Source organism: Hyalella azteca, unplaced genomic scaffold (genome assembly GCF_000764305.2).
Source record: "Hyalella azteca isolate HAZT.00-mixed unplaced genomic scaffold, Hazt_2.0.2 contig13406, whole genome shotgun sequence".
Lineage (NCBI taxonomy): Eukaryota > Metazoa > Arthropoda > Malacostraca > Amphipoda > Hyalellidae > Hyalella > Hyalella azteca.
The window spans coordinates 179094-205116 of NW_025943329.1; the positions used below are offsets into that span (position 1 = coordinate 179094).

Consider the following 26023-nt stretch of genomic DNA (forward strand, 5'->3'; position numbering starts at 1 on the left):
CGATATTGGCCAAATCTTTTTGAGTCTCCATCGAGCGCGCTATATTGGCCAAATCTCTTGAATCACTCCCGTACAATTATGCGTGATGTAATATAGCACGTAACATAACATTATCATACGTAAGTGACGTAACATAACATCATCATAAGTGACGTAACATAACATTATCATAAGTGACGTAACATAACACTGCACGCAGTATGTCACCACGCGCCGGTCAACTGATCTGTTCTGCCTGCCCAGCGTCGCCGCAATGAGGATCTTCCGCTGCGCTGTGAGATCGTCGCGTTAATCTCAGGGATCCGGTGACCTCTGACCTAATGTTGCGCTGTTGCTGTTGCGCTGTTACTGTTGCGCTGTTGCTGTTGCGCTGTTACTGTTGCGCTGTTGCTGTTGTGCTGTTGCTGTTGAGCTGTTGCTGTTGCGCTGTTGCTGTTGTGCTGTTGCTGTTGCGCTGTTGCTGTTGTGCTGTTGCTGTTGTGCTGTTGCTGTTATGCTGTTGCTGTTGTACTGTTGCTGTTGAGCTGTTGCTGTTGCGCTGTTGCTGTTGTGCTGTTGCTGTTGCGCTGTTGCTGTTGTGCTGTTGCTGTTGCNGCCCACTCTCCCCTTGCCCACTCTCCCCTTGCCCACTCTCCCCTTGCCCACTCTCCCCTTGCCCACTCTCCCCTTGCCCACTCTCCCCTTGCCCACTCTCCCCTTGCCCACTCTCCCCTTGCCCACTCTCCCCTTGCCCACTCTCCCCTTGCCCACTCTCCCCTTGCCCACTCTCCCCTTGCCCACTCTCCCCTTGCCCACTCTCCCCTTGCCCACTCTCCCCTTGCCCACTCTCCCCTTGCCCACTCTCCCCTTGCCCACTCTCCCCTTGCCCACTCTCCCCTTGCCCACTCTCCCCTTGCCCACTCTCCCCTTGCCCACTCTCCCCTTGCCCACTCTCCCCTTGCCCACTCTCCCCTTGCCCACTCTCCCCTTGCCCACTCTCCCCTTGCCCACTCTCCCCTTGCCCACTCTCCCCTTGCCCACTCTCCCCTTGCCCACTCTCCCCTTGCCCACTCTCCCCTTGCCCACTCTCCCCTTGCCCACTCTCCCCTTGCCCACTCTCCCCTTGCCCACTCTCCCCTTGCCCACTCTCCCCTTGCCCACTCTCCCCTTGCCCACTCTCCCCTTGCCCACTCTCCCCTTGCCCACTCTCCCCTTGCCCACTCTCCCCTTGCCCACTCTCCCCTTGCCCACTCTCCCCTTGCCCACTCTCCCCTTGCCCACTCTCCCCTTGCCCACTCTCCCCTTGCCCACTCTCCCCTTGCCCACTCTCCCCTTGCCCACTCTCCCCTTGCCCACTCTCCCCTTGCCCACTCTCCCCTTGCCCACTCTCCCCTTGCCCACTCTCCCCTTGCCCACTCTCCCCTTGCCCACTCTCCCCTTGCCCACTCTCCCCTTGCCCACTCTCCCCTTGCCCACTCTCCCCTTGCCCACTCTCCCCTTGCCCACTCTCCCCTTGCCCACTCTCCCCTTGCCCACTCTCCCCTTGCCCACTCTCCCCTTGCCCACTCTCCCCTTGCCCACTCTCCCCTTGCCCACTCTCCCCTTGCCCACTCTCCCCTTGCCCACTCTCCCCTTGCCCACTCTCCCCTTGCCCACTCTCCCCTTGCCCACTCTCCCCTTGCCCACTCTCCCCTTGCCCACTCTCCCCTTGCCCACTCTCCCCTTGCCCACTCTCCCCTTGCCCACTCTCCCCTTGCCCACTCTCCCCTTGCCCACTCTCCCCTTGCCCACTCTCCCCTTGCCCACTCTCCCCTTGCCCACTCTCCCCTTGCCCACTCTCCCCTTGCCCACTCTCCCCTTGCCCACTTTTCCCTTGCCCACTTTCCCCTTGCCCACTTTCCCCTTGCCCACTCTCCCCCTCCTTACATCCCACCCTGACCGCCCTCCACTGAGGTTCCCACGACGCCACGCTCTTGTGAACTATGAGATTGTAACTCTCGCCCCTACCCTCTCACCCACACCTCATCCACCCCCACCCTCACCTCACCTACCTTCACCCTCACTTCACCAACCTTCACCCTCACCTCACCTACCTTCACCCTCACTTCACCAACCTTCACCCTAACCTCACCTACCTTCACCCTCACTTCACCAACCTTCACCCTCACTTCACCAACCTTCACCCTCACTTCACCTACCTTCACCCTCACCTCACCTACCTTCACCTTCACTTCACCAACATACACAGCAGATGACGTTATTCACGAGGAATGCGAAGGGTGAAAAGAATTTACCGCATATTTTCATACAAATTTAAAGTCCAATCAGGAGATGGCAGCACTTTGGACTGGCCCAACCAAGTTCGATGTAATGAAATACAGAGTCGGCACATAGACCGGGATGCCACATCGCTACTTGGTATCAGATGACACAGAAATTGAGAAGAGACTTGTTCCAGATCTCGGAGTGTTGATGAGTACCGAAGTCACGTTCGGTGACCACTTCGAATAAATAGTTGCGCGAAGCAGACAATGAATAGGGTGAATCTGGCTGACATTTAGAGCGATAGAAGCAGCACCAATGATTACACTCTTCAAATCTCTAGTGCTCCCTAATCTTGAGTACTGCTGCCAGCTTTGGGCGCCGCTCGAGGCGGCCGCGAGCGCGGACCTTCACGTCCGTGATCGGCGGTATGGGGGAGCTGAAGCTGGACTAGTGGGGAAGATTGAAACACCTGAGACTATTCACTGGAGAGGAGAGGAGAGAGGTATGTCATGCTGTACACTTGGAAGATGATAACCGGACTGGATCCCAACTTCAAAAGTGAGATCTCCAAAATAGTGATATATTACAACGAGAGAAAGGGAAGACTGAGCAAGATTCCCCCATTTAAAAACCGAGCCGCGGCCAGAGTGCAGTCTCTTCGTCAGGGATCACTGTCCGTTGCAGGATTGAGGCTCTTAAATGCATTGTCAATGGTGCTGAGAGTTCACCCTTGCGACATTCAAGAGACGACTGGACAAGTTTTCGAGAAAGATCCTGGATCGCCCAGTAATGGAAAACTACCATTAGCAAGTGACAAGCAACAGCATCTTGTATCAGCTGGCCCAAAGGACCCGAGGGCGGGGGCGACTTGCCTATCGACTACTTGGAGACGGAGTACGACATCAGCATGACCGTGAACTAAGAAATCCCAACTCATCATTAGGTCATAAGGTCTTAACATGTACTTAAAGCTACGCTGTATTGAACGACTCATTCAGTGCATGTGTTGCAGACCTGCTTCGATGGAATGAAGCCTTACAATCCACCAAGCTATTGGATGATGGATGATTGTCGCTGGTGCAACGCGAGATACTTTCATCATCCGAGCTACTGGGTGATGGATGATAGGAACCTCAAATCCTGCGCGGCGCGCGAAGGATGCGCGGTTCCGCCAAGGCGCGGAAGCGGACAATTTGCTGTGCGGACGAGAGCAACCAATGGCGACGAGCAGGTGTGGCGTGTGGCGTATGGCGTGTGGCGTGGGGCGGATGGCGTGTGGCGTGTGTGAGGCGTTGTAGTCGTAGTGATCATCATGGGTGTGGCGTATAGCGATCATCGTGAGTGTGGCCATTGCATTTGTACGTCGTAAATGCTACGTCGGTCATAAGTCATTACCGACCGACAGTACTGGGCTAGGATGCAACATTCTCGCCTCTAACACACCGGTCATTTCTCCCCATGATGACACAACTAACGATCGTCGTAAGATTTGGGACAAGATTGTCAATTGTCATGCATTAATACGCTGCACTAGCATACGCTGCATGTACATCTAGCGATGTCGCAATTCGCTTATCTTACAATCGGGGCTGCGGTGTTCGAGTATCTTACATACAATCAGGGCTGCGGTGTTCGAGTAAATTACAATCCGGGCCGCGGTGTTCAAGTATCTTACAATCAGGGCCGCGGTGTTCGAGTATCTTACAATCAGGGCCGCGGTGTTCGAGTATCTTACAATCAGGGCCGCGGTGTTCGAGTATCTTACAATCAGGGCTGCGGTGTTCGAGTATCTTACAATCAGGGCTGCGGTGTTCGAGTATCTTACAATCAGGGCTGCGGTAATCGAGTATCTTACAATCAGGGCTGCGGTGTTCGAGTATCTTACAATCAGGGCTGCGGTGTTCGAGTATCTTACAATCAGGGCTGCGGTAATCGAGTATCTTACAATCAGGGCTGCGGTGTTCGAGTATCTTACAATCAGGGCCGCGGTATTCGAATATCTTACAGTAAGGGCCGCGGTGTTCGAGTATCTTACAATTAGGGCCGAGGTATTCGAGTATCTTATAATCAGGGCTGCGGTGTTCGAGTATCTTATAATCAGTGCAGTAATGTTCGAGGCCACCAAAGACGAACGAACACCTGTCTCTAGCCGCGTGGAGCGCGCGTCGTGCAGCGCCGCGTGGTGCGTGCGTCGTGCAGCGCCGCGTGGTGCGTGCGTCGTGCAGCGACGCGTGGTGCGCGTGTCGTGCAGCGCCGTGTGGTGCGCGTGTCGTGCAGCGCCGCGTGGTGCGCGTGTCGTGCAGCGCCGCGTGGTGCACGCGTCATGCAGCGCCGCGTGGTGCGCGCGTCACACAGCGCCGCGTGGTGCGTGCGTCGTGCAGCGCCGCGTGGTGCGCCGTAACAATCAACTTCTCTAATAGTTCCTTCCGGAAGCAGTCCGCACATGAACATTTTTTTCAGTTTTATAATGTTTATTCTAGAAACACTCAAAGATTTTCTAGTGACTGTAGTGAATGCAAGCAGACTGCAAAGGAAGATTCTCTCGTGACTTCTGGTATGGCTTAATGGCCAGAAGACAATAGGTGGACTATGGAGGAAGCCTTCGGTGGATTTCGTGTGAACTTTGTGAGTGGCCAGGTAAGGGACGCTAAAGCTGCTACTTTAGCCATCTAGTTTTGGGGTAATTGTCCGGTCTTCTGGGGTAATTGGTCTTGAGTTTGGGGTAATTGCGGGCCTGAAAGCCCTGGACCTTGGTTCTCTGGGAACTTGTCTGCCTCGCTAACAACAAAACGTCGAAAAAAGCGCTCACGGCGCTGCTTTTGCCGGACAGAACGTGACGAAAATGACGCGCCTTGTGGTGGCTTAAGGACGGAAGCTCAGCGGCAAATGGAGTAGCAGGCTTCCCAAGCTTTTGAGTTTTGTTTCGTTCTAAATAGATTTATTTGTATTGTCAATGTATGCATTTGACGTATTTATTCTCCATTGACAACTTTAGGAATGCAAGCAAATGCCACAAGCTGCTTCATTTTCTCTGTGTTTTATTTAAATTGAAAACCATTGTTGAAAGTAGCTAAATCGTGTTTCAGACATTCATAATTAATAGAAGTGTATATTCATTAATATCATTTCAGATGCCAAACATAATTTACTTCTTACTTTACTTTAGTCAAAAGACACTTCGAGGGTATATAAACTGATGAAAACTGAGACCTTCCACCTCTTTGGCTATGTTCATCTTGACATTCGATGAGAAGCGCTAGTAAACGTGTGGTCACTAAACTAAACTAACTCAGTGACTCACTGCACTGCTATAGCAGCCACTATAGTGGCTATACGTCACTGCATCAACATCTCACGCATCAACCTAACCTTAAAATTCACCCTAAAATATACCCTATAACTCACATACTGTATATTCACACGCGGTGATTATGAATGTCTCATTTTGTTTAATATTGCGACTGTCCGAAAATGAAATAATTATCTTAATATATTACCGTATTAGGTGAATGTAGTTAATACTTGAATATTTATTCAAGTATTAACCAGAGTTCAGTTCAATATAATGTCACGCAACGACGGCAGCGACTCAGGCTCCACGCCCCGACACGCGCACGCGACGCCCCGACGACTGCAGGCAACCAGGGGCGTGTAATAGGCGTGTGATCAGCGTCTTATGATTGGCCGTCTTTAACCCACTTATAATTTGCGGTGAGGGTAAGGCGTAGTGGAGACAGCCGGAACTACGGCGTACGCGAGCATCGGATTGTGAAGAGTGACTTGGTCTTCCAGGATGGTGAAGATTGTTAGAGTGATGTAAAATAATGTCGAAAATTAAGAGTGTGCAAGATCATTCCAAATGATTCAAATCAGAATCAAGTATTCAATATTCCATCTTCCTTTGTGTATTTATTAAAATAGATCTTAATAAAAACCTGATGTGTATGCTGCATCATCCTCTATTGACTGCATCAAGTAAACATTTATCGCATCGCCTGAAACAAGCAATCCGACCTATAGTCTAGGATTGCGTGTATAGGAAACATGTTTAGAATATCTAAACTAGTATTGAATCTGGGATTTAGAGCAACTCCTTAGATCAATATACTGTATCTAGCTTTTCCTATTTCTGAACCTGATAGCCAAGTTTTCCATTTATTATTTTTTTTTCAAGACAAAACCCGAATCGAATTCTCTCGCCGTGCGCCTGCCTCTGTTCCATCACTCAAGCTTATACCCATCACACAATATAAAATGCTTGCGGGTAGCGAACACTGAACGGCGCCATTGCAGCGGAAGCGTTTCACGGCGGTATCAAAACCTGGTCGCTATACAAACAACAATGGACGCTAATATTCCTCTATATTGTCTTCTTTATAATCCTGCTTTCAACAGCACAGGATATCCGTTATTGTGGAAACAACACAATGTGCCACAAAACAGCTCAATGGGCCGAGCAGGAACACAATGTGATGTATCACATAAACATCGAGTTTGCATCACTATAACGTCCATATAGCAGGAACACGATGTGATGTATCACATAAACATCGAGTTTGCATCACTATAACGTCCATATAGCAGGAACACGATGTGATGTATCACATAAACATCGAGTTTGCATTACTATAACGTCCATACAGGCCGCGCAAAAGCAACGAAAGAGATTCTCTAAAACGATATTGTTTCAGGCTAGAATATATATAACGTGCCTCAGTATAACAATAATAAATGAACAACACCGGAGCAAAAACGCATACCGCTTTAGAACATCAAGCGTGACTCACTAAGTAAACAAGTGTTCCTAATGCCCAAAATTTGACATCAGACGAGCAAAAATATTAAATGCTGTCATGTACTGGCTGACAACTTTTTTTGGTAAGACCACTCGTCACACATGAGATATCTGCCGTTACGTGTACTTAGACCGCTACGTGTACTTAGGCTGCTATGTGTACCTAGAGCGCTACGTGTTCTTAGACCGCTACGAGTACTTAGACCGCTATTTGCACTTGGGCGCTACGTGTGCTTAGACCGCTATATGTGCACTTAATTGGGCGGCTACGTGTACGTATACCGCTACGTGTACTTAGGCCGCTACGTGTACCTAGACCGCTACGTGTACTTAGACCGCCACGTACAATTAAGGAACTTAGTTCGTGTGTACAATTAAAGAACTTATCGCATGTGTACAATTAAGGAACTTGTCGCATGTCTACAGTTAAGAAACTTATCGCACGAGTATAATTAAAGAACATATCGCATTTATTCAGGACGGTTAAGCTTTTCTTAATCACAGCCCAAAATGCGACGCCCGAACAGGGACTCGAACCCTGGACCCTCAGGTTAAAAGCCTGATGCTCTACCGACTGAGCCATCCGGGCCACACTCTTAGAACGCATGACCACGCGCAAAATGATCCAAAATTTCGACCTACTGGGAGAAATTTGGGCCGAGTTTCACATTTTCTAATAAAAAGAAAATCCGAAATTTTTCAGCTAACCTAACCTAGACTATATCAGATTAGGCTTAAGAAATTTGAATGCTTTTTATTCAATTAGAGAGAGCGTGTAGAATGTGTGTACGGTGAGGCCTGCAAGTAGGTGTTAACATCACCACTCAGAACGCGTTAATAACGCCACTCAGAACGCGTTTTTAACGCCACTCAGAACACGTTAATAACGCCACTCAGAACGTGTTAATAACGCCACTCAGAACGTGTTAATAACGCCACTCAGAACGTGTTAATACCGCCACTCAGAACGTGTTAATTACGCTACTCAGAACGCGTTAATAACGCCATTTGGAACGCGTTAATAACGCCACTCAAAACGCGTTAATAACACCACTCAAAACGCGTTAATAACACCACTCAAAACGCGTTAAATAACGCCACTCAAAACGCGTTAAATAACGCCACTCAGAACGCGTTAAAAACGCCACTCAGAACGCGTTAATATTGCCACTCAGAACGCGTTAATAACGCCACTCAAAATGCGTTAATAACGTCACTAGCTGCCCATGCAGTGAGGCATCAATCACCTAATAAGTGCACAATAGCTGTTGGAAGTTTCAAAGTTTCAATAACTCTTACCATAAAACAACAATACCTCACTAAGGCATCAATAACGCGTACCTAACATCAACAAGACACAATAACGTGACAATAACACGCAGGGGAGGGTGGCGCTATGTTCGTGCCAGGACCGCGCGACGCAACATTAGCGCCGCGTCGCCGGCGACCACGCGGCGCTAAACAGGATAACGGCCGCCAAATTGCGTCGTCTCGACCGCGCGCTTTTTCGCTGCCTGTTTATTTCTCCTGTTGTCTCCTGTTGTATTCTGTTGTCTTCTGTTGTCTGCACGAGGCATCGCCTATATACACACCCCACACGTGTGAGGTACGAGCAATGCACGAGTGAACATGCATCGCCTATATTTCTGGTGCCGGGCCTGTCGAACGTCGCGCTAAGGCCTGTCGGCAGCGGCTAAGCAGAGTGAAGATAGAGCAGCTTAACCAGCCGCTGATTTGACCCTTAGGAACTCCTCAGACAAGTCCCTAGTCAGGCCCTATAGACTGAATATAATAGATGCACGTCAACGCCTGATTTACTTCGAAACAGATTATTGCAAGCCTCTTTCGTCCCTAAATGGAATTCAAATTTGGATTGATTTGTTGCATTTTGTAAATTTTTGCTGTATCTCGCCGACCGTACCATTGTAACCGGGGGTTACCATGACATTTTCGCTACAAATCAAATTTGTATGTTCATACCCACATTAATTTCATTTCCAACTCCAATTGATTTTTTTATTCTGATTGTCCGAGTTTGAGGACTTGTTGTCCGCAGTATCCTTTAATGATCTGTTTACTTTGTGTCGGTGGCTTGCCTTGAGAGGACGTAATACGTCGGTGAGTGCGTAAGTAGGGCTTTTAAATAACAAAATAAAAAGTGCAAATAGTTTGATACTATAATTTTCATTAAGTATCCTTCGCTGTAAATTAAAATATTTTGCCTATTTACCAAACTGCTTAAACTAAACGATGTAAACTTATTCACTGCCTGTCTGTCCGCTGTAAACAGTCACTCTAGTCTGTCAGCTTGAATTATTACTGTTGCATCTATTATTAGCTAAACTACTTCAATGCTTACTGCATCATTTCAGTTTTACTGGTTATCATGAATTGTTTTTCATTCGTCTGATTTTAAACAAATGTTTATTTACCTGTATTTTTTGTTAGTTTATTCCTATTTAATTGTGAATATTTTATTTTTTGGTGACATGGCTAATTTATGATTTTTTCCCATTAACTTTTGTCTTCATTGCTTTGGCTTGATCATCACTAAATTTAACCAAATGAATGCTGCGTGCTATATATATATTTTCATGAAGGATACTATTTTATGCACTCAACCTGTCATGGCATGTGTATTGATAAGATATTATTTTCTCCTACAGCAACTGCTTACCCCTCTCATGCTCCTTATAATATGCTCTTTAATTCACTCTCTAATTTACATACGTGAATTTAAATCTTTCATTTTTCCTATTCAACTTTGTTTACCATTTAACCCCTCAGCTGTAAACCGAGAACCCATAATCCAGTTTACCTTATATTTTCCACCATATTATCTTTTCATCAAATCAATCACTACATTTACAATACGGTTGCCCGACACGTGAAGTGGTTCCTTGCGTGACCGCTTGCCCTTCTGTCACCTGTTGGTAGACATTGTATCGGCAGGCGGTGAAATGTGGGCCCAATACGGCTGACTGTGCGTGTCGTGTCCAGACCCGCACTTCCCGTGCACTTCATCGGCCTGTATTGTCCAGACCCGCACCACTCGTGCACTTCACCGGCCTGTATTGTTCAGACCCGCACCACCCGTGCACTTCACCGGCCTGTATTGTTCAGACCCGCACCACTCGTGCACTTCACCGGCCTGTATTGTTCAGACCCGCACCACCCGTGCACTTCACCGGCCTGTATCGTCCAGACCCGCACTTCCCGTGCACTTCACCGGCCTGTATTGTTCAGACCCGCACTTCCCGTGCACTTCATCGGCCTGTATTGTCCAGACCCGCACTTCACCCACACTTCACCGGCCTGTATTGTCCAGACCCGCACTTCCCGTACACTTCTCCGGCCTGTATTGTCCAGACCGCACTTCACTGGCCTGTATTGTCCAGACCCGCACTTCCCGTGCACTTCACCGGCCTGTATTGTCCAGACCCGCACTTCACCCACACTTCACCTGCCTTTATTCTGATGCCGCGACGCTTCCGTTTTCCCACGCCAAGTTTTAAGGCTGACGCGCCCTGAGGCTGCGAGCGCCGAAACGCGGGCGAGGAACGCGGGTGCAGAACGTGAGTAGGATAGCAGGATAGCGGGTGTGAAATGCGGGTGAGGAACGCGGGTGAGGAATGCCGGTGACGAGTGTGAAAAGCAAACTCGGATGCAGAACGCAAGGAAGAAGTCCTCACGCTACCACCAACGCGTGGAGGAAGTCCTCACGCTACCACCGACGCATGGATGCAGTCCGCACGCTACTACCGACGCATGGATGAAGTCCTCACGCTACTACCGAAGCATGGTCAAGATACAGAGTCCGCACAGAGATCGGGATGCCACATCGCTACTTAGCATCAGATGGCACAGAAATTGAGGAGAAGCAACTAGTTCGAGATCTCGGAGTGTTNTCCTCACGATACTACCGACCACCGATTTAAGTTTCCGCCTTTGTAAGTTTAATTGATGTTGTTGGTGTCCATTTAACAAACGGTCGGTGCTGAGTGCTGGCCAGTTTAGTGGTGAAATGGAGCTGCGTAAACGTGGTATAATTGGGCCAAGCTCATGCTAAATAAATAGCATATCTTTATTGACTTTATTGCTAACTCCTGCTCAGTACAAACTCATGGTAAATACAGCTTACCTGTGTTGATAATAATTCCAGCTCAGTGCAGACTCATGGTAAATAGCATGTCTTTATTGATAATTACTGCTCAGTACAAACTCATTGTAAAATAGCATATCTTTATTGATAACTCCTGCTCAGTACAAACTCATGGTAAAATAGCATATCTTTATTGATAACTCCTGCTCAGTAAAAACTCATGGTAAATAGCATATCTTTATTGATAACTCCTGCTCAGTAAAAACTCATGGTAAATAGCATATCTTTATTGATAATTCCTGCTCAGTACAAAAGTGAGCGGAGGGTTGGCGGTGGACGAAGAAGCCAAATAACTGTTGTCCTGAACAGCTTTACAGGCACGTGTCACGTATACAGGCACGTGTCACGTATACAGGCACGTGTCACGTATACAGGCACGTGTCACGTATACAGGCACGTGTCACGTATACAGGCACGTGTCACGTATANAGGTGCTGAAGAGCATCCCGTGGGATGACGTGAAGATCAGAGTGATCACCATCGAGATCTTCTTAATTCCTGAAGGCCCTGATGCGCTCAGGACCTGTCTCTTATACACATCTAGATGTGTATAAGAGACAGCCTATAGACATATAGGATATACATAGACATAGCCTATATGGTCATATGTAGGGTATGCTCGCTCGGATAGACATGTAGGATATACATAGACATAGCCTATATGGTCATATGTAGGGTATGCTCGCTCGGATAGACATGTAGGATATACATAGACATAGCCTATATGGTCATATGTAGGGTATGCTCGCTCGGATAGACATATAGGATATACATAGACATAGCCTATATGGTCATATGTAGGGTATGCTCGCTCGGATAGACATGTAGGATATACATAGACATAGCCTATATGGTCATATGTAGGGTATGCTCGCTCGGATAGACATATAGGATATATAGACATAGCCTATAGTCATATGTATGGTATGCCCGTTCATATAGACATAGCCTATAGTCATCACTTTGATTCCTCATCACAATAGTTACTGCCAGTTAAATGTTATATGTCATATATACACCTTGTAAATTCAATTATGTACTTCCATCAGAAAATCTCTCGATGTTGCGACAAAAGCTCAGAATCCTGGAGGCGAGACTCCGAAACAAAACAAGAGGTTGCAACTGGCCAGCAAAGGTCAAGTCTGATCTTCATGAGAAAACATTTAATAAAGGAGATAAGTTGACGTCGGTCTCGTTCTGTCTTTTGTACGAATTGCATTTTCGAATTTCTGATCTTGCGTTTGCCATCCGTGTCGAATCGCTACAGAAACGAACGAGTTACGACTTATTATTATTCTATCTTCTTCTCTTCGCAAGCATTGCAGTTGCTCGCAAGAAATTCGAGTTCTATTGTTACGGAATTGCGGGTCAAATGAGCGGCCATGAGCGACTGAAGCAAGCAGAGGCGGAGCCACAGCGCCTTACAAGGAACCTGTGCTGTCATGCCGCGTTTGTGGCGAGGATATCCAACGAGAATTGTTTTGGTGACTTATTTCTTGGGGGCTTTGGGTGCCTTGAGTCTTCGGGTGACATATTTCTTGGGGGTTTGGGTGCCTTGAGTCTTTGGAACATATTTCCTCCGAGGTTTGGGAGCCTTGAGTCTTTGTGGAACATATTTCTTGGGGGTTTGGGTGCCTTGAGTCTTTGGAACATATTTCTTGGGGGTTTGGGTGCCTTGAGTCTTTGGAACATATTTCCTCCGAGGTTTGGGAGCCTTGAGTCTTTGGAACATATTTCTTGGGGGTTTGGGTGCCTTGAGTCTTTGGAACATATTTCTTGGGGGTTTGGGTGCCTTGAGTCTTTGGAACATATTTCTTTGGAGGCTTGGGTGCCTTGAGTCTTTGGGTGACATATTTCGTGGGTGGTTTGGGCGCCTTGAGTCTTTGGAACATATTTCTTCGGAGGTTTGGGTGACTTGAGTCTTTGGGTGACATATTTCTTCTGAGGATTGTGCGACTTGAGTCTTTGTGTGACATATTTCTTAGGAGGTTTGGGCAGCTTGAGTCTTTGGGTGACATATTGCTTGCCGCTTTGGGTGCCTTGAGTCTTTGGAACATATGTCTTCGAAGGTTTGGGTGCCTTGAGTCTTTGGGTGACATATTTCTTGAGGGCTTGGGTTCCTTGAGTCTTTGGAACATATTTCTTCGGAGGTTTGGGTGACTTGAGTCTTTGAGTGACATATTTCTTGGGGGTTTGGGTGCCTCGAGTATTTTGGTGACTTATTTCTTGGGGGTTTGGGTGCCTTTAGTCTTTGGGCGACATTTCTTGGGGCTTTGGGTGCCTTGAGTATTAGGAACATATTTCTTCGGACGTTTGGGTGGCTTGAGTTTTTGGGTGACATATTTCTTCTGAGGATTGTGCGCCTTCATTCTTTGGGTGACATATTTCTTCTGAGGATTGTACGACTTGAGTCTTTGTGTGACATATTTCGTGGTTGGTTCGGGAGCGTTGAGTCTTTGGGTGACATATTTCTTCGACGGTTTGAGCGCCTTAAATCTTTGGGTGACGTATTTCTTGGAGGCGTTTGGGCGCCTAAAGTCTTTGGGTGACATATTTCTTGCGAGGTAAGGGCGCATTAAGCAGTGAGCTGGGGAAGGGTTTGAAGTGAATAGAAGAACAATGCAAACAAATTAGTTCATGAGAGCAGTGAAGGAAACATAAATGCGGAGGCTGAGACTGAGGGCGACTCTTAGTGTTGATGAAGAGTTCACTATTGAACACTATTGAACACTATTGAACACTATTGAACACTATTGAACACTATTGAACACTTTAAAATAGTGTTCAATAGTGTTCGCAACTAGTGTTCAATAGTGTTAAATAGTGTTCAATTGAAGGGATTATATAGGATGCGCTCAGGACCGGTGAGGATGCCTGCGCACGTAGCGTGTGGACAATTTTGATTAATGACATCTCAGGGAGAATAATTCATTGTTGATAAAGTGAATCGATATAGTGTCTTAGATCTTGTTAAGCAACAATATGCCAAATATTCTAAATGTACGCATTGAATACATTGTCGTGCAATAAACCAGACGCCTCTTTCTTGGTCGTCCATGCTCTGTTCAATAGAATGTAGCGCACATTCTTCACATTGATACTCCAACATGCTGTCCACCCAACAGGCTGAAATAAATAAATGAAAAAAAATAAGAAAATGAATAAATTAATAAATAAAGGAATAAATTAAATAATGGAAAAAACAATAAAATGAATCAATTGAAGAATAAAATGAATCAATTGAACCTGCGTTACTTCAAGTCAACGTATCCCAGTTTGAAGACGCTGATATCATCCAACGTTTGCAAGTTGATGTCAGGCCTCGTCAACACGCCACATCAACACGCCACAGCAACACGCCATCTATAGGTCACAAAGTTGGGACAGAGGTAGATCGAATTAAGCCATTCCAATAAATTCATGTTATCTTGTAAGTAAAAACGCTCCCATTATTCTATAATCAAGTGGTAGTTTTTAAAATAACGTACTGTGTCTTCCAATGAATGCTGTAAACTCCAGCAATCAAGTGACATCACAGTGTCCGCGTGACGTCATAGTGTCCGCGTGACGTCATAGTGTCCGCGTGACGTCATAGTGTCCGCGTGACGTCATAGTGTCCGCGTGACGTCATAGTGTCCGCGTGACGTCATAGTGTNACCGCGCCAGAACAAACTAGAGAACATCTCTACAACCGCGCCAGAACAAACTAGAGAACATCTCTACAACCGCGCCAGAACAAACTAGAGAACATCTCTACAACCGCGCCAGAACAAACTAGAGAACATCTCTACAACCGCGCCAGAACAAACTAGAGAACATCTCTACAACCGCGCCAGAACAAACTAGAGAACATCTCTACAACCGCGCCAGAACAAACTAGAGAACATCTCTACAACCGCGCCAGAACAAACTAGAGAACATCTCTACAACCGCGCCAGAACAAACTAGAGAACATCTCTACAACCGCGCCAGAACAAACTAGAGAACATCTCTACAACCGCGCCAGAACAAACTAGAGAACATCTCTACAACCGAGCCAGAACAAACTAGAGAACATCTCTACAACCGCGCCAGAACAAACTAGAGAACATCTCTACAACCACGCCAGAACAAACTAGAGAACATCTCTTCAGCCGCGCCAGAACAAACTAGAGAACATCTCTACAACCACGCCAGAACAAACTAGGGAACATCTCTTCAGCCGCGCCAGAACAAACTAGAGAACATCTCTACAACCACGCCAGAACAAACTAGAGAACATCTCCTCAACCGCGTCTCATACTAGAGAGCCAGTCATGACACGGTAAGGGCTCCTCGCAAGCATGGCCTTGCACTCAGGAAATGAACGGGTCGTTTTGTCCAAATATTGACATGCTATCTGCATGGCTAAATTTGGTTAGGATGACCGACAAAAAGGCCGAAAGTGCCTTGCTATCCCGAAAAAGTCTCACTCACTTCACCGACTGTGGCGGGATGGCATGCGTGGCATATCCTTTTGCCTGCACAGGAAATCCTTTGAATTAGTCGCATTGTCCCACGCACTTTCCTAGGTAATGTTAGAATAATTCAGCTGGTGATATTCGCCCATTTCTACTAGGAAAAATGTTGAATAATATCAATGCAGTCTTAGTTCGATGTTTGATCTATTCTTCTATTGCAGTAAACCAATTAGCCGCTATTTGAGATCTTAATTAACATGACAGCAGACATGTGCAGATCAATTCAAGTATTCATAAGATACTAAGCAAACATTTAGACAGACAAATGCTAGTGTTACAGTTGGCGCTTCATCTATGCAACCTATCTTAGCCCAATAATAGAATGCATAAATAACCGCAACCTAACTCTCCACTCGCTGACGTCACTCTCCAGACTGCGCTTCGAGTTAGACTTGCCAACTCCAGGCATGTCCTGATCGTTGTGTCGAACATAGCACCGGCAACACGTACATGGATTAAACTTGCACATTAATTGACCAGAACGTCTATAGTTGCCTACTAAGTAGACAAGATTGTCGCGTCATAATCACAGCCTAAGGAACTCATCATAATGCGATTGCTATGATGACGCCTTCGACTTTCTGAAATGTCTGTACGGGAAACCCAATGCTTGTACAATTGCTGGAATGCCATGAAAATTAAGGTAAGACGAGTCAGACGAGGAAAAAATAGTACCAGCCATCACAATAAGTAGCGATCTCGTGCAAATTGTATTGTTTCTCTTGTGAATTGAAACAGGATACGTAAATTAAACACTAATCTCGGATTTGGTTTGTATCGGGCCCGCTCTGAATTATGATTCGTGCTTGTAATTAACCAAAGCTAATCGAACAAGTATAGTTTGTAAGGTACGCATTATTTAAGTTAATTTAAAAATTGGTATTAAAATAAAATTGAAAAAAACGTCGATGCCGCTTGAGTCACCACAACACTGATGTCGCCGGCCTCCAAAAAATATTCTATTTTGGAATCGAAACGGAGCAACAACGTTCCATTGAGATTGGAGGATCTTATTAATTATTATGTGGTGATTAATCCCTACAAGTCGTAGTTCTAGTCAGTCTAATTAATAATTAGTAATTTTTTATTGAGGAGCGGCGATTTGAGTGCAGTAACTTTGAGTGGTGGTCAGAGACAGTGGCAATTCTGAAGTTTAATCATTTAATAGATAATATAATTGTCACTTTCAAATGGCGATTACATTTGTTTGGCAAAAATTCAAAATAACGTAAAATACGAATGTATCAAAAGTCTACATTTGGAACAAGACTTTTTTCACTCGTTTGATTTGGATAAAATTGGCCTTCGAAAATGCAAGAGTCTGTAATTTGCTGAGACGCAATTACTTTTACTTGATGGCTACGGTTGCCAAGAGATCCAACGGAACTGAATGCGAGCCTTCAAAATTTGTTATGTTCTCCCACTAGTCAGTTTTCTATTGCGCATTCTCACTCCTTTGCTTGATTGTGCCTTGCAATCCTGGCACAATTTTTTTAGAACAAAAACCTGTCTGTCCTGTAAAGTTTGGAAGCACCACACTCGTTGTTGCAGCGGCTCAGTGAAGTCGTTTTCTGAACTTCTGACTGCGAAGGCTCAGTTGCGCTAGAGACATCGAGGTAGGTGCACGTTGTCCTACGCAATCCGCGCTTACACTTGTTTCCAAGGCTATATTCAACAAAATCAACGTCAAGTTGCATCATTCAAGTGGTTAGGAGGTGTCAGAATAATATTATTGTATTGAAGATTTGTAGTCTTCCTTGGCATGGAACCTAACATCGTCCAGATGGTTTAAGGCTGCTATAAAAACATCGAGGTAGGTGCACGTTGTCCTACGCAATCCGCGCTTACACTTGTTTCCAAGGCTATATTCAACAAAATCAACGTCAAGTTGCATCATTCAAGTGGTTAGGAGGTGTCAGAATAATATTATTGTATTGAACATTTGTAGTCTTGCTTGGCATGGAACCTAACATCGTCCAGATGGTTTAAGGCTGCTATAAAAAACTACATTTGAGAATTGGTGTATGTGTGCCTCTATAATGAAACCTGTTATGAACTGGCACTACCGCGACTAATTCGTCTGACTCCTCGCAAGCATTTTTGTTAGCCTTCTTTTACAGGTTCGCGGGCTACCTCTGCTGTTTTCATTTATCGAAGCTCTTTGTCTGAAAGTTATTTGGGAAAACGTTTGAAGAATTAACGTAAGTTAGTGAGATAACTAAATTTTCGAAAACGCTTATCCATTTTTAACCAATCTCTTGATGCATATTTATCGTTTCCAAACTTTTCAGCGAAAAGAATTTATATATTAGACCTCTTTTGACATTTATTTTTCAATTTTCGAACATCAAACTGAAATTCTTTAATCGATTAACTTGCAGTGTAACGAGTTTAGCCCATTGGCATTAGTGTGGACCCATCTAGCTAGCTATCTCATTAACCGCCCCGTCTAATTTGTGATTAGAGTTGTGCTACAGTGACCGTTTGCGTAATTGTGATTAGTTCAGTGATACTTTTAAAATTGGTGATTTAATTTTAAGCCTGACTGATCGGATTACAATTTTTGGATTAGCTCAACGCATCCCCATCTTTTATTACTCTGGTCGCTATAAGGTAAGTCTATCTTCATATATAATCTTTCTCTCAGTAATTAACTAGGTACATTGGCTAAACTTGGTTTAACTTAGCATACTTGCTGTATATATGATGACTTCCAATACCAGCAAAGATCTATTTTATTAACTGACTATATTATGATAACTTATGCCTATGATATAAAATTATAAATGACTTTTAATGACAAGTGGCAAGTAATTTATAGCTAAGCCAAATGGCAACTCCCATCCACATTCCATTTGTTACAAATTACAATCAAATTAGTTTTTACTTTGTAGTTGCACTTGAAATGACTCGATAAAAACTATTAAAAACTATACATATCTCTCTTACCAACAAAGTTGAATGAGGAATTTTTTCAATACTCTTAATCTGGTTGGAACTCTGGAAGTGTTCTGATTAACTTGAATAGTAATTATATTACTATTAAATACTACTATTAATAGTAAAGATAATAACAATAGTAATTAATAAGAGCTAATCATGTCATGTGTTATGGCTTATAACTTATAAGCCTTACAATTATAGCAATAATGTTGCAATTTGCATAATGATGTATCATTGGCAATTATTGTAAAAGCTACAAGGCTATTTGACATGAATTTAATCAAGTATTTTAATAATTTCCTAATAATTTTTGTACGTTTTTGAAGAAATGATTATGTTAAAATTAATCATATGTTATTGAATAGTATGTTGAAGTTAAGGTGTCAGAAGAATAAATAACCTGTATTTTTGCAGAGTTGATAAGAATAAATCTAATGAAAATAAGGTAATGCTCTTGACTGATGCTGGCTGATGAATAGCAGTTAAAGTTTTAGCTTCAATTGTTCCTATGGCACTTTTTGGCATCTGTCTTGGCACTCAATGACCCATGGCATGCCTCCTTGCTCTCTTGACTTGCAGATCTTAGATGAGAACATCATTACTGGCAATCAATATATTTCCCTTGTTTCAACAAGCTGAAACTATAATCATAATTGGACTTCTTTTCATGCATTCATAATCTTTTTGGCTAACTATAATGCACATTGTTTGTGGATTTACATTTACAGTCATTTTCATTTACTGTCAATTATACGACATGTTCATGTAAAGACTGATTATTCACAGTGAATTCTTCACCTGTATAGGTACAAAAATTTTGAGAGATTGTTATCTTGGTCTTTTCTAGAGGCATTTAAGTATGAATATTATGAGTGCATTTACCTGCATTCAGGCAAGAATGTTGTCAGTTACCTGCATTCAGGCAAGAGTATTGTCAGTTACCTGCATTCAGGCAAGAGTATTGTCAGTTACCTGCATTCAGGCATGAATATCGTCAGTTACCTGCATTCAGGCTCAAACATCGAGGTTATTTACCTATCATTGGTTAAGTATCAACATTTCATCAATGGATGCACTATCCGTTGTCACTACTACTCACTGCTAAGGGACATGAATCTATTGAACTAAAAAGTCTTGACTCGTCATAATGTCATAAGGTAGTCACCGTTAATAGACTTGAGAGTTGCAATACTAGTCTTTATATTGTTACTATATTATTTGGTAAAAGATTCACCAGTAGTATTTCTCTATTGCTCTTTTTCAAAAAATTGTTACGTTATTTCATGATTGCGGAGCCGTGATGTGCGTTCCAGTGAGTTCATCCTTGAGACGAGCTTGCAAGCAACCACGCCCGTAAATGTCTGCTCTGTTTAATATTTTAACGCATGTATTTTATTGATGTTTTTCTTGTTGATGGCTCTGACTGGATTGCCCAGAGTTTGGTGTTATTGCAACGATGTAACAGTCGAGCTTTGGCCTTCAAGCCCGCCCTGAAACGCTTCAGTAGTTCGCTTTTCGTTTGCTTTGCGAATAAACTGAGCTGCAAATAGTGCATGATGTCGTGTTCTTTGTTGTGCTCTGCTTCTCTGGGTTAACTATCACAGTTTATCTGCTAATTCAAGGACTTTCTTGTCTCAAGTTTTCGCAATTGATTTCCTTGACCAAACATCGCAATTACGGGCATCCACAGAAATCTTAGATTTTTATGCCTTCTCATTCTGAGAAGAAAGCCAACTGTTTTATGCTGTGCTTCATTTATTATGTTATGATGTATGTATTTGTTGTAAAATAATGAATACGAGAGTCTCTTTAATACTTTTAAAAATCACATGAAAAAGAGTCGCATTTCTAAACGCCATCAATCTCAAAATCACAGCAACGTATTTCATTTTCTGTAAGTAAATTCATATACTCTCTTACTATAGGTTCGGTTTCTCTTGAAGCCCCAACAAAAATATAAAGCTCGTTATATATCAAATTATTCGTGGTTGCTGCTGCTGCCAAGTCTTGAATCGTGTAGTGTTAAGAGCCTGAGAATATTTGGCTCGTGTTAAATGCCGTCGACATCGCGTCGGCAGACGCGTGTCTTGTCTTGCGAGATACTGCGCTGGCCGCGTGTTGAAATCTCCTTGCCATCGATCGATGGGATACAGTGGCGGCCAGTGGCTGCAGTATCATAATCAAAGATCCTAATTTGTACGATGCAAGCAAGTTAACGTTTTCATGAATATAATTTTGAACCATCGGGACGAGTTTACACCGCTTTCGTATCCCCGGTTGTTTAGCCAGGTTGCGTCCACGCATTAGGTGCCATGGCTACTGCTCAATCGAGACGCTCTTTTGCTTCGGGTATATGTCAACATGAATACTATATAAATGGATTTATTTGAAGATATTATCTGAGTAATCTACGACTAATTATCTCAATTTGGCGTGATGACCCAATCTAGGGAGTATTCCTGCGAGATGATCTGCCTCCATGGCTATTAACGTGACCTAGGGTTGTTATTAGATGCGTGCCACAGAATTTACGAAACATAAATGAAGTCATATACTGATAAAGTTTTTTCAAATTCTTGTGATATTTTTGTCTTCTTTTAGTATATCATAATTTCTTTTAGTATATCATAATTTCTTTTAGTATATCATAATTTTCAATGTAATTTATCAATATCTTACAGGTAAAACGTGCAACAAGCTAGCATGATTGCACAGCAGGCATTCAAGTGCATTTAATTGTAGTATGCACATGAACGTTCATGACTGTACAGCGTGTACACGAGTGGATACGAGTGAAGCTTCCTCATGAACATGCATGACTGTACGCTGTCCTGTATTTACACATCATACATGAGTGTGGCGGTCGCAGCTGAGTGTGGCGGTCGCAGCTGAGTGTGGCGTGTGTTCGGTAAGGGTGCGGAGCGGCGGCATGAGTCCGGCAGGTGTCTCGCAAGGCCTCCGAATTGAAAGAAAAAACACGCATTGGAACGATACCTCCTCCATCTTTTTCTCCTCGTTTTCTTCATCCTCGTTCTCGTAGCGTTTTTACTCACCGCCTTTTTCCCTTCTTTCGTTTGTTTGTAGCTAGTTTCCTTATACTTTCTTTCCTCGCTTTACCAGATCCCCACCTCTTTTATTTGTCCTTCTGCCTCCACATCTCTTCTCTCCCTGTTTTACTCCTGCTTCCGCGACATCTCTTGCCTTTCTGTTCCCCTCCTCTACATCTCATCCCTCCATGTTGTCCTTCTTGACCTCTCTTCTCTCCCTGTTGTCCTTCTTGACCTCTCTTCTCTCCCTGTTGTCCTTCTGTCTCCTCAAACGTTCTTCCCTCCTTCTTGTCCTCTTTCCTCCTCCAAATCTCTTCCCTCCCTGTTGTCCTCCACATGTCTTCTTTCCCTGTTGTCCTCCACCTCTCTTCCCTTCCTGTTGTCCTCCACATGTCTTCTCTCCCTGTTGTCCTCCACCTCCCTTCCCTTCCTGTTGTCCTCCACATGTCTTCCCTCCCTGTTGTCCTCCACCTCTCTTCCCTTCCTGTTGTCCTCCTGTTCCTGAGGCCAGCGTTGCCTCTGTAGGCCCGCAATTACCACCGCCTTCGTCGCGTATACGCACAGCGACGAGCGCAGCCTGCCACCTGGCCTTGCTACGCCGCCCCCACCCTGGCGGGGTGGTCGCTTGTAGGGGTGGTGGCTGGTAGGGGTGGCGGCTTGTAGGGGTGGTCGCTTGTAGGGGTGGTGGCTTATAGGGGTGGTGGCTGGTAGGCGTGGTGGCTTGTAGGAGTGGTGGCTTGTAGGGGTGGTGGCTTGTAGAGGTGGTGGCTTGTAGGGGTGGTGGCTTGTAGGGGTGGTGGCTTGTAGGGGTGGTGGCTTTTAGGGTTGGTGGCTTGGCCGTGCTTGTGTCGAGGTCGTGTTTGTAGCGTCAAAGTTGAAAATGTTATGCGCGTTTTGTTTCACGTTATTTTCGTTATTCTAAGTGGTACGCCCGAAAGCGCTTCGCACACATTGCGCTAATTGCCGGTTTTTCGTGTTGTCTGCATGCATTGACGTGCACGCGACATAAGGCGTTATTCTGACAACTTGTGATAAATGAATGTGTGAAAGAATGAATGAAGTGTGAATTAAACTATCGCCCAAATTTCCTCAAGTGCAATTAATATCAGAGAGCCTCACTTCTAAGCTTCCATAACACTATACACATTAAAAACTCTACAAATAACTGGTTGTTAGCACGTTGCTATTTCAACCGTGTACTCGGAAGCCGTTTGTTCCTTATCAGTCTGCCCTTATCAGCGATACTGCGACCTCTGCTAGCGTCCTCGGACCTCAGTAGTGACGGAGGCCATCTGAGCCATCTTTACTGGTGCAGTGGCCGGCTGGGCCATCTGTACTGGGTGCAGTGGCTGGCTGAGCCATCTGTACTGGGTGCAGTGGCTGGCTGGGCCATCTGTACTGGGTGCAGTGGCTGGCTGAGCCATCTGTAATGGGTGCAGTGGCTGGCTGAGCCATCTGTACTGGGTGCAGTGGCTGGCTGAGCCATCTGTACTGGGTGCAGTAGTTTTTTAGCCTCCAGTTTTTAGTTAGGTTAACCCCCTTTAGTTATGTTAACCCCCCTTATGTTAACGCCCTCAATTGCGTCTTGTTCGTCAACAGTTTCTTACTTTCTTCGCCTGGACTCGAACTTGCCTTAATCCGTGTCGACTTTGGTTCTCCCAACTTTTTTTCAACTTTTTCTTTAGGTCATCAAATTTACTTTTGTTTAGTTTTTTTTTTCATCCTCTCTGTCGGTCATAAACTGATGATGTCTCGTGGTGTGCAGATGGTTTGGTGACCTCGGGAGACAAGATCGTCCTGAGTGAGAGCCGCGACACACTGCCGACATGGTGAGTACCTATAAACTGTACACATTTTCCACAAATTTTGACAAAATTGAAAGCCGAATGAGATTTTTTTGTTCACAATTATTCAAATATTTTCTACATGGTAGAATCACGAATTTTTGTGTCTATCAGTTCTTCCGAACATTTCTTCCATCATCACTGTTAGAAAAATCATCGTTAAACGGTATTAACAGCGTTTCAGTAACCGGCCGGCACGTGAAAACACACACCGTGTTGCCGTTTTTATTACAATTTACACTAGAAATCCCGTGTAACATTAAAAAAAAAAGACAAAACGGTTTGTTTTCACGGCGGCTGGTTACTTATACTAACTAGAACGCCGGTAAGACCGTTTCCCCACTGTATTTTCGAACACTGTACGCTCCTCTCGACCTATCAACTATATCCGAGTGTACGGTGCGCTATGGGGATATTAGTATAGGATGGCAGAATTTGTTCAAGTTTGATTTAGTTTTTTGGCTTTAATTTTCGAGCATAGTTTTACTTACGTAATTTTATTCATATGTTCATCCAAATTTCGTTGCCCAATATACGGCTTATAACTTTATAATAAATGTTGATAGTTTGAACCGTACATTGAAATGTCTTTTGGTAAACTGATTTTTGATCTACCAAGACCGACGGAGAGAGTATTGTTTGAGTTATTGATAAAAAGATAAACAAAAGATTTACCGTATCAATGAAATTTATTCTCTAATCTTCATCAAACTTGAACATATATAATGAATATGTACCGCGATTCTCCATAACATCAGAGGCTCAGGAGCACAGTGGCTGCACTCAGGGCTGATAATTTAAAGTTCATCCCGCCTAGATTTATTTTCTCGTCCATGAATTTACGAATTTACTTACTTCATCTTTTTGATATGAGACGCTGTATTCATGATATAGAGGTCATGATTAAGAAGATGCATTTTCAAACTGAAACTTCCAGTGACGACGAACGTTATAGCATACATATATATTTAATCATCGAGTTACACTATCATTGATAATGTGCAATTAATTCTTTAATGTTTGTGGAATGATCAACGCTGCCGCCGGGATACATCCTTCGACCTTGTCAATGAACGGCACCTGAAATTTAAAGTTCATCCCACCTAGACTTATTTTCTCGTCCATGAATTTACGAATTTACTTGCTTCATCTTTTTGATATGAGACGCTGTATTCGTGATATAGAGGTAATGATTAAGAAGATGCATTTTTCAAACTGAAACTTCCAGTGACGACGAACGTTATAGCATACATATATATTTAATCATCGAGTTACACTATCATTGATGACGTGCAATTAATTCTACAATATTTGCGGAACGATCAACGCTGCCGCCGTGATACATCCTTCGACCTTGTCAATGAACGGCACCTGTTAAGATCCGCTCTATTCTTCCCCTCAATATGTTTACCAGTATAATTAGATCTTCTAGGACGCGTGTGTAGCGACTAATGATTGCTCTGGTATCGTACACTGTTACGTAGGCGCTTCAGTTCCGCGTAGGAAGCATCTGTTGTCACCGCGTAGGAATCATCTGTTGTCACCGCGTAGGAAGCATTTGTTGTCACCGTATAGGAAGTATGTGTTCTCATCGCGCCCGTGAGCGTCTTGCCGTCTACGCTGGTCCTAACATTTCGTCGTCGCTTTCTGTGCGATGCTCGGCACACAAATTGTAACCAAATTAATGGTCATGCTTGTACGGAGGCTGTACTATCAAAAATATTTGCGTATTCTTAACTTCCTCAGTCAATCACTGACTTCTTTTCAAGCTACACTTACCTATCACAGACGAGAGATCAGCCGCTACGTGTAATTTAGCGAGTTTTGATTGTACGGCTAATAATTTTGATCGTTCTTAACCTGAACGATTTATGTACCAACTCAATCGGCATATTTACAAGATATGATTAACCATATTCTTTTATATTCGGACAATTTGTCGACGTTTTAGAATCTAAATCTCGATCACAGTATCAGTATCAAAGGTAACCAGTTTAAATTTACGAATTTTATGTATTCCGTATTGCACTATATGGCTTTGACTTACTGATGTTGATTGTCTTCGAACCAGTCATGCCCATGCGGTCGTATCTAGCTTAGAAATGTTTTTATTCCAGCCTTTCAAGGATATGTGATCGTGAAGTACTAAGTCAATGAATTTATATTGAAGGTACACGATATATTCAAGCTTCCCTCTTGCTGACATTTTACTTCTAATGTATCGTATGGAAGTCATCCGATCATTTAATATATTGTGAATGGAACAATTGAATGTGCTTACACGAGGAGCCGTTAGCTTTTGTCTTTCATGTGGCTTTTTGTTATCGATCTTTTGTTGTCGAGTCTGGGCTCTGTTGACGCTATAGCTTCCGCATCGCTCATATCGCCGACAAGTCGGATGCTCTAAGTCTAAGCGAATTGATTCTTTGCACAAATCTTCAGCTTGATCATTTTTAAGGTAGTAGAAAATTTATTTAAATGGCTAAATT

The 26023-nt window shown here is 44.2% G+C and overlaps 2 protein-coding genes and 1 non-coding gene across 3 annotated transcripts in view; 1 reads left to right on the forward strand and 2 right to left on the reverse strand.

The window, feature by feature from the left end:
- Window positions 1-7555: 7555 nt before the first annotated feature.
- Window positions 7556-7628, reverse strand: Trnak-uuu. Its single transcript has one exon. It is a non-coding gene; the product is annotated as a tRNA-Lys (tRNA).
- A 9906-nt stretch (window positions 7629-17534) lies between these two features.
- Window positions 17535-26023, forward strand: part of LOC108670084 (fidgetin) — a 60737-nt gene continuing 52248 nt past the window's right edge. Inside the window, exons 1-2 of the mRNA XM_018157537.2 lie at window positions 17535-18313; window positions 23456-23519. Coding sequence (XP_018013026.1) covers window positions 23517-23519 — 3 coding nt within the window. The 5' untranslated portion in view covers window positions 17535-18313; window positions 23456-23516. The remainder of the gene's footprint in view (window positions 18314-23455; window positions 23520-26023) is intronic.
- Window positions 21958-22991, reverse strand: LOC108670077 (octapeptide-repeat protein T2-like). Its single transcript, XM_018157530.1, has 2 exons — window positions 22962-22991; window positions 21958-22506 (listed from the first exon to the last, which is right to left on the reverse strand). The coding sequence occupies exons 1-2, from the start codon at window positions 22989-22991 to the stop codon at window positions 21958-21960; spliced, it is 579 nt and encodes a 192-aa protein (XP_018013019.1).